Source organism: Strix aluco, chromosome 13 (genome assembly GCF_031877795.1).
Source record: "Strix aluco isolate bStrAlu1 chromosome 13, bStrAlu1.hap1, whole genome shotgun sequence".
NCBI classification, from domain to species: Eukaryota; Metazoa; Chordata; class Aves; order Strigiformes; family Strigidae; genus Strix; species Strix aluco.
Genome location: NC_133943.1, coordinates 3596488 through 3605784, shown reverse-complemented (window position 1 = coordinate 3605784; position 9297 = coordinate 3596488). Strand labels below are relative to the sequence as shown.

The 9297-nt window shown below is 42.8% G+C and overlaps 1 protein-coding gene across 1 annotated transcript; it reads right to left on the bottom strand.

The window, feature by feature from the left end:
* Positions 1-216: 216 nt before the first annotated feature.
* On the bottom strand, positions 217-7073 carry CAMLG (calcium modulating ligand). Its single transcript, XM_074838969.1, has 4 exons — positions 6877-7073; positions 5106-5560; positions 4277-4342; positions 217-2817 (listed from the first exon to the last, which is right to left on the bottom strand). Exons 1-4 carry the CDS (start codon positions 7040-7042, stop codon positions 2626-2628), a joined length of 879 nt encoding a protein of 292 aa, XP_074695070.1. The 5' UTR covers positions 7043-7073; the 3' UTR covers positions 217-2625.
* Positions 7074-9297: the final 2224 nt, after the last annotated feature.

Genomic DNA, 9297 nt, shown 5'->3' with positions numbered 1-9297 from the left:
GCCGCCCGCCTGCCGCGCCCCCTGGCGGCCTGGAGGACGCAGCGCCCCAAAACGGGCAGAAACGCCTCAAAACTTCCTGCCCGCCGTCCCGCTCAGCGCAACCGTCCGGGCAAACGCCTCAGCCTTGTCCTTACGGCCCAGCCCTGCCGGGATTGCCGGTGCGAGGTGTCCGCCGCGCATCACAACCCTCTTCCCAAGCCAGGACAAACCGCCAAGGAAGGGGGTAACAAATATACTTTTAATAGAAAACAATCAGTTTGGCAATAAACATTAAATAGAATTATGTACATGAACATAAGTTAAAAACAGAATAAAAGGGATTCATTTCTTGACCAAAGGAGGAGAAGCGACATTTGGTGCGAGCCCCGCCAGGCGCCATGCCCGTTCATCCAAGGGCAGGGAGGCTTCCTCCAGCCCACCCTCAAGTCATCGGACAAAAAATAGTGTTTATGGGCTGAAAAGTTCCAGGTTAGGTCACACAGCAAGATTTCTTTCACTGCTCGAGAAGAAAACCCGCTTCATCTTCCCTTGCATAGAAGGATGGTGCAAGGGGTTGAGTGAACATACAGCAGGTGGGTTGGCTCTTTTCTTAATATTTAGCCGATTAGGATTAAAATTTTTATGCTGCAGATTAAAAATTCATTGCTTTTCCCAGATGTTAGTACACAGTATTTTTGCCATTTGTTTGCATTACATTTGGGCATTCAGATAGAGAGAACAAGTGTAACTTCTGAGCAAACCCATTATTTACACATCTTAATTTAAATGACAGCTATTTCCAGTAGCAGAAATTCCTACTATAAACAGATCTAAAGCTTCTGAATAAATATTGGTGCTAATAGACCTAAGTCAGAATCTCTTGCAGCCCAGCCCACGACACCTGTAACAATATTCACTGTAAAATAATCAGTAAAAAACACAAAAACTGCCAAATCAAAACATAAGCTTCTTGTTTTCATGCCACAAACATGTATCTAACTTAGGAGTCAGAAATGCAGCGTTAAAATTATAGCAGGAAACTTTAATAGAGAAGATTAAGCAGGAAGCAGGGCTATTTACTTTAAAGAGGCATAATCAAACACTTTTGCTCCCTAAAAAGATTTCTGCAGACAAATACCAAGATAAATAGGTGTTTCTCTACGCTAAGAAAAGGCATTGGCCTCGATTACCTGAAAGTCCAGATTCTGAACAGAAAACTACAAGTTGAAAAGAATAAAAAAATTTAGCTTCAATAGACATTTTCACAGATTATCAGCGTTTAAACTATTTGGAATGACAATTCCTTCCTCTCATTGTGCAAAATTCATACGAGAATTAAAACAAGAGCATTCGCTAGCTTGCTACTTCCTCCAGTGACAGGGTCCATCTGTATTTGTCTTATTTTCACCTCTGTGGCTGGACAGCCACAGAAAAAACCAGAATGCTGCTCTCCCTTCATACACAGATCTTCATGTGGGAGTCAACTCAGAGCACTACTTTTCATTTCACTGTCACTTGTAGTATATATGGGATTTAAACAGGAATGGCTACTGTGATTTCACTGGGCAATTTCAAGAACACACCAAAAACATTAACATAAATAGGTCTGCTGAATTAAAGACTGTATGCTGTTGGGTTGTAGTGTTAGGTAGCAGGAGCAGAACTCCACAGTTAAGATCCGTTTTACATGCAAATGTCTGTAATAAACAGAGACAAACTGCAGAAATTAATGACACATTAAAAGTTGCCTTATGCAATCCTGCAAGGAGCTAGGAAAAGTTTTACATATACTAGAGCAAAGGTTTGATACTGCATGTTGGTTGCCAATATACGCAACTTTTCCCTCATGAGATGAACTGTTAAAATAACAAAAAGGCATCAGAATGAAAGCACATGTATGAGTTACACTAGGATTAGGCTGCTGGAAACTCACAAACAGGTGAGATGAACAATTCTGTTTCTTCCTACTTTTTGATTATTAATGACATTTGTAAGCAACAGGACTTTGTTGTTGGTTTTGCTTAGCTGTTTTGCACATAATCATCAAATGAAATCAATCACAATCACAACAAATAACGTATAGCAAGGCAAGGATTAGGACAACAAAGTGGCATGTTTCACCAACATTCTCCAGAAGCAGCTACTTGGTTCAATATTCTGAATCTGAACAACAGAATACAGGGATTTCTTTTATTTAGAGCTTTCTTAAAAAAATGGGAACACCACAAAATGAGCAGTTCTTGTTAGCTATAGTCATACTGGACATATATATATATATATTTATGGTTCTGCTGAAAGGAATTCTCTTATCTTTGTTCTCATGGAAAAGAACAAAGGCATCTTTGTAGATATTTATGAAGGAGGCTGAGAAGGGCATCATCTAAACCAAATAAATCATCCACTGACACTTGCATCCTATTCTTCACATTTGTAATAGGCAGACACAATATTTCAATAAACTGAACCAACACAACTGCCAGTCTGGGACCCTGCTCTTCCTTTCCCAAACTGACTGAATTTAAGGCTCCTTTCAAGCATTTGAATAGGTGAGAATTTTAATGAAGGTTTAAACCTGTCTGCACAGTCAGACATTAAAGGAACACAGTCCAGAAAGCTTTAGTGTAACTACATGGTACTTCAGAACCATCATGGTACTTCAGAACCAAAAAACAGAGTAAGTTCATGGCAAAAGATAAAAGTAAAGAAATAGACACAAAGGTCTGTGAAAACATCTCCCATTTTGCTGTAGGTGTCCATGGATCGACTTATCACTTCAGCGGGGATTCCAGACAGTAAAAGAGCAGCAGTTAATACTGTCGTTTTCACCTTCTTCTCACACTAAAAGAAAGAAAAAAACCCACACAGTATTATGTTAGTTCTTCTGTTACAATCCACTTATGCTTTGTCACACACAGCTTCTGCAGGAGTGGGAAGAGTCCCAGACAAGGACCAGCTGGGTGTAGAAAGCCAAGCCAGGCATCCTCCACTGGCGAAACAGGATTAATCTCTTCACACTACTTGGCAAAAACCAGTTACTTTTCTAACACAGAAATTATTTAGAATTATTTAATTTAAATAACTTAAAAATTATTTAGAATTGAAAACCAACAGTTTCTCCCCATTTTAGTATAACTCCATTTGGCAATTTTATCCTCTGAACGCAGAAATGCCCCAAACCCCTTTTGAAAGCCATTCTTCTGCCCTTAAGAGGAAGAAACCCAAGGATGCAAAGTCTGAGAGGCAGGAAAAGGTGTGAGGGGCTGAAAATTTTGGTAGCTGGATTATACTTGCAGGATAGATTAATATAATCCAATCTAAATTAAGCTGTCAAGACTCTTTCTAGGTTTCAGGAGAGAAAAACAAAGGATAACAAGCTGATTGACCTCATCTGGGTCTAAGAGCAGTAAAAGCAACTTGTGGAAAGGAACCATCTCTTTAAATTCTGAAACGGAAGGGCTGATTTTAAAAACAGCAGAAACGAGATCAAAAAGATCTAGCAGATGAGCTAGTGCAAGTCTAAGACTAATTCTACTGTTTTGTGTTGCGATGTCAGCTTAGAATGACTACTATGAAGTTCAGTTTTCAGTGATAACTACAAAAGAACTGCTGATTTATTCTGATTTTCTACATGTAATCTGTTATTCCTTTTAAAATGCAAATTTCCACTTTCAACTATGGATTGAGCATCATTCAATCCCACTTTGCACTGTAGACCTGACAAAATCATCAACGAAACAAATACTTCAGCACAATTCACTGGTGTAAATATATAAAGCGATATAGCAAAACTTGCTAATATGCATCAAGTTTCACACACAAATAAATGTCTCATTTCAAGCTGCCATTCAAACTGATCCTAGCAATGGAATGCACAGCCCTTAAAACCCAAGGGCTGTCTCATTTTTTAAAAAACACCCTCCCAAATTTCATCCAGGTATCACTGCAAAACAGCTGCTGACAGAGCAAACAGTAACCACAGAAGAGCATGGTCTGGGAGAAAAGCAAAAGTTTCCTACAGACATTAAAGAACTACCTGGTTTTCCTGGTCAGATGCTTTTAATTAGGCTACAGCTAAACAAATTGCTAGTCCACGTTTTCACAGCAATTTAAAAAAAGATTTGGACTAAATCTGGGAAGATTAAAAACTCGTATAAACTATCAGCATTTGGTAACTCTCAATTCTACAGTTTAAAACAAGGGCAGAATACTTCGCATGCATTGGTCCTAAAATAATACAATCTAAACACAAGTCTTTAAAACATTTCAAATTAATCTAATTCTGAAAAAGATATTTTACCTTTGGAAAGTACTTGGACAGTCCCATGTAAGCAAGTTGTAGAGTAAGAAATGGTGCAAATATTGACTGAAGGAACAGAAAAGAATATACAAAAATTAACTTGGTCAGAAGTAATAGCTAAGAAAACATAGAAATTTAATGCTTCCCAAGTCATAAATTAGGTAAGTAAAAAAATAATTTGTGGACAATAGCAACAGTATTTTTGAATACTACAAACCTAAATAGACAAATTACATGTCAAAAATAAGGTTCAGGCTTATGTTCTTTGAGCTAAAAACCTGAAATCGCAGAAGCATAGAGCAGTGTGTAAAACTGAGCCCAGTGATCCAGGAGGTGGCAGGCTGTACTGGCCACACGCCTCTGTACCAGGCACTGGCAGACACCTGGAACACTGAGGAACAGCTTTTCTCAGAAGAGCGATAAATGAGTAGGATCTGCTTATCCTGGGACAACTATTGTTGTTCTTACTCTATTATTCTTTTGTAGATTTCAAACTAGAAGAGCAGTGGACTCATGCTCACAAAGATGGGAATAAACTTGCAGGGGACTCAAGCTGCAACCACTATTCCAGTGCTTCTGCTCCTCAAACATCACGGACCAGTGTGCTACTTTTAGCCGTTATACAGTGGCTGTGTTAGGTAACACAGATTCATCTCAAAGAATTTAGATATTTTTTAAATGATTTATACAGCTGTTGGAAATATAAAGTGTCTGAAGTTCCCAACTCAATCACTACTGATAGCCTTCAGCCCTAGATAAAGGGTATTTCACAGAAAGTTTGCACTAAACTAGCAAAACAGAATAGGATTGTTTCTTTCCCTGAACTCACCAAGTACTTGCACACAAAAGCCCTGACTGCGATGGCAAGCAAAGCACATCCCACCAATCTAAAAATGCGGAAAGAGTCAAACTCCTCCCCTGCATTCCCATTCTCTTGGCTTGGCTTCTCGTTCATCAGCTGGTTCCTCAGCTTCAGAGCTTCATCAAATCTGGATAAATACTGGTCTAATCCATGTCTAGGTGGCCGTGGTGCAGCTTCAGATGGCAGTTCCCCTCTATTACGGTGACGGAGCTCACTCGTACCCTCATTGATCAGCTCTGGAGATTTACTGAACAAGTCCTTATCCCCTTTGAGGTCTACCATGCTGCCCGCATGGTCAGCCGTGCCTGCCATATTGCAGACAGAATCACCAAGCACAATTCGCTTGGAAACTGAAGGAATGGGAAGGGAGTTTGATTTATCTTGTTCATGCTGAAGCTTTGATTCTGTGTGACTTTCATCATCTAAAGAAGAGAAAAAAAAAATAGAATTATACACACCAGGTACACAGAACAACACTTTAGCCATACTGGATTGGGGTCCCAGGTTGATGTCTCCACTTCCAACGTGAAAAGACATATTTATGAATAATAAATGTGCTAATTATTAATCACAAAGCCATTTAACATGCCTGAATACACGCAATCCCATTTTAAAAAGAAATGGGCTTAGCTGATACACAACCTGCTTGCGTATCAAAAGAAAGGTTTACACTCAGACTTAGGTTACACCACAGACGATGATAACAAAAAGGGAAGAGCACAGCATGGTCCAGACTGAAAAACGCTCATCAGCTTCACCAAAATTATATTTTTAGGCTCCCCTCCACCAGCCTACAAAGAACCCAGCGTGTACCACATGCTTTGCACTGCAGGGCACTCCTCGAAAACGGTGTGGACGTGAGACAGAAAGCTGTGAGACACAGGTCAGAAGTTGAAGCTGTCAGTCAGCAATGGAGAAAAGAAAGCACTGGACTTCCTTAAGCAACAACACTGCATGCACAAGAGGGAAGATGTTCTTCCAAATACATGGAGCCACATAAAAACAGATTTCCAGAAAGCGTATCACACAGAAGGAGGTGATGCCAGAGAACAAACACCAAACTGAGAAGCATGCAGAACAGGTCTGGTCCTAGCAGAGAGGAAGGACCAACACTTAAACAGTATTCTTCAGTATTAAAGCAGACTGATTCATGGCTTATGGGCATCCTTGTAAACTGAAATCTGAGAACTCTTTCCTGACAAGACAGTCAGCCTCCTCACAGTAGGTACAGAAGTATAAACGACCAACTTATGAGTCTGCAAGGAAATACTACATGCCAACTGAAAACACCCAATGACTGGTTATTACCCAAATGTGAGAAAACTTTGATATAAACCCACAGCTACAAAAGCAAGCAGTTACTGAATGAAAACGTGGGGGAGGCTTATTGTTCCTTCAACTACGAAAAACTACTTGAAGTGAAATGACAGCTTGTCTACTTGCTACGTAGGAACAGTAACAGGCCCGAGACGCGATCTCGGCACATTCCTGATGACACACGTATTTTATCCGCGGGTCTCTCGAGGACCAGACAAGGTCGGGCTTCACTTAAAGCATCACTGAAACGAAAGATCGCACTGAGGGGCCAACCAACAGCCGCTGGGAGCCAGCCGCTCCTGTCCCATGACGAGACGGCGGGGAGCTCTTACGGCGGGAAGAGGCCGCAGCCGGACGTTACGGCCAGCCCCGCGGCCGGGAGCCCTCAGCGCCGCCGCAGCCCCGCCGCCACCCGGCTCACCCTTGCCCGCCGTGGGCCGGTGGAAGCCCATGATGCGGTTGATCCGCTCCTCCGAGTTCATCAGCAGCTTCCTCCGCCGCAGCTCGGCTCGGCGTTGGGAGGCCGAGAGGCCGGCGGGGGCCCCCGGGGGCGCGGGCGCCGCTCCCGCCCCGCCACCGTCCTCCATCCCCGGCAGAAAAGGCCGCGGCGTTACCTCAGCGCCGCACAATGGAGCCGCCCCGCCTCAGCGCGCAGGCGCCAGCCCCGCCCACCTCCAGCCACTGAAGCAAGCGCCGCCATTTCGAATAAGGGCAGAAGAACAGCGGGCCGTGCAGGGAGAACCCTCCGCGCGCCGCGCTCCCTGACGGCAAGGCGCCCGCACTAAAGATGGCCGCTCCGGCCTCGGAAGTGACATCACGGCGCGAGGGGCGATGGTGCCATGGCGGTGAAGGGGCGGGAAGGGCGAGAGGGGGCGATGGCCGCGGGGCGGAGCCGGCCCAGCGGGGGAGACACCGAGTCGACAGAAACCTGACTGACAGGGTAAGGGTGTTTGCGTGGCTACAGCAAAAACAAACCAGCGGTGACGTGACTTGACGCTCTGAGCGCTAACAGGGGCCAACTCTTTCCTTAGACTTTTAAAAGTCTGGTTTCAGTAAACCTGGCAAAATCCACCTTGCATTCAGTGAGGCAAATCTGCTTCATGCAACATAAAAACTAGTACAGGATGGTAACATTTTCCTTATCATACAGAGATGAAAGCAGTGTTCTGTATAGAAACTTAAAAGTATGAGAATAAGTGAACGTTTATGTTTCTAACCAAAGTAGTATTGGCCTAACACTCCATAACTAGAAAAACAAGAACTTAAAATTGTGACGATACAAAAGCGGCAGAATATCAGAGGTAGACACAAGGCTCAGTTCACAGATCTGTTGCATTTCCAGCCCCCGTGGTGCTTCTCAGGCAGAACAGATCATCGCGCTGAGGGGGCGCGCAGTGCCGGGTTTTGAGATTTTCTATTGGAAAAGCTTTGAGTGCTGCTGTACAGCTGAACTTAGGGAGTTGTCATCTCTAGGCACACTCTGAAGGAAGATAATATACTGTTTATTAGAGTGCCAGAAAACAGACGTTTTTATGTCTACAGGAAAGGGGTACACAACATAGGGAAATGCTTTGTAGGGGCGTTAGGCAGCACAGGTCAGCTTCCCAAGTTGTATTCCCAGTGTAGTGTCGTGTCACTGCACTGCTGGTAATGCAGTAAGCAGCTGAAATGATTGACGATGCATACTGAGGAAAAAAAACAAGGGAACAAGGACCTCTCAAGGATTCCAGAATTACCATAACATTGTAAAACAGGGAGCATCTTCGGTTCTTTCTAGCAAGATACAGTTGGCATAATATTCATATTTATGTACAATAAAAAGTCCATCACACCTCTTCTTGCATGACCAAAAGTGATAAAACTGGGCCCCAGTATTCTTCCCTTAGCTGAACATTCACACAGCTAACACGCCTAAAAAAGTACCTAAAGCCAAACCAAATGAAGAAAGCGATGTGGCTACTTTACATCAATACTTCAAATTACCTTCGACATCCTTGACACTGAACAAGTTGCACTCCTTCACTGACAGACTGCGCCACAGGCTCTTCAAGTAGAAGCAGGACTCGGCTCCAAGATCCTGTACTTGGAGTTCTGAAGACCGGTGCTAGCATGGCTGCCTGTTGAATGCCGAGCCCAGACAGAGGGGGGAAATGCAGCAGCAGCAGGACAGATTGTTGCATGTATCGGGGAAAAACTTTGTGCTGACAAGTCTAATCAATATTTCTACAATACTAAGTGATACAGAGAATGATAACATTCTGTGTTCAAAAACTATTAAATACAGAGGTCAGAGTGCCAATCTCATGCATTAACTTATGTATGATGAACCAGAAGCAGCAGTGATGACAGCTCATAAAAAAATTGGCAAGCGTAAGATGGAATGACTTTTACAAAAAGGTGTTGAAAGAATAGGATGTTAAATGAAGATACAGGATTACCTACAATAAAATTGATCACCACCTTGGGAACACTGCTGAAGGCTAAATTCCAACCATCAATGTCAGCTGGCTCTTGAGACCAACTTCTAGCCACGTGGCAGGGTACCACAGGGCGGGGGTACAGCACCACTGTGGGCTGACTGGAAGAACAAACCCCAAGGTAGGACTGAATAACAATGCTGACTGACAGAGATGCTCTGGAGGGACAAAAAACTGCCAGTGACAAAAGAAAAGTTTGAGTCAGCTGGAACTAATTTTCTTAAATTCCCTCTCAGGTTGTATCATCTAAATATTATGTTTTAGCTAAAAGTAGAATTTATCACTCGTTGGTACATGGTATTTATGTCAATTGATCAAATACATTATTCTGGTTTTATTTATAAGAAAGGACTGATGGACTTACA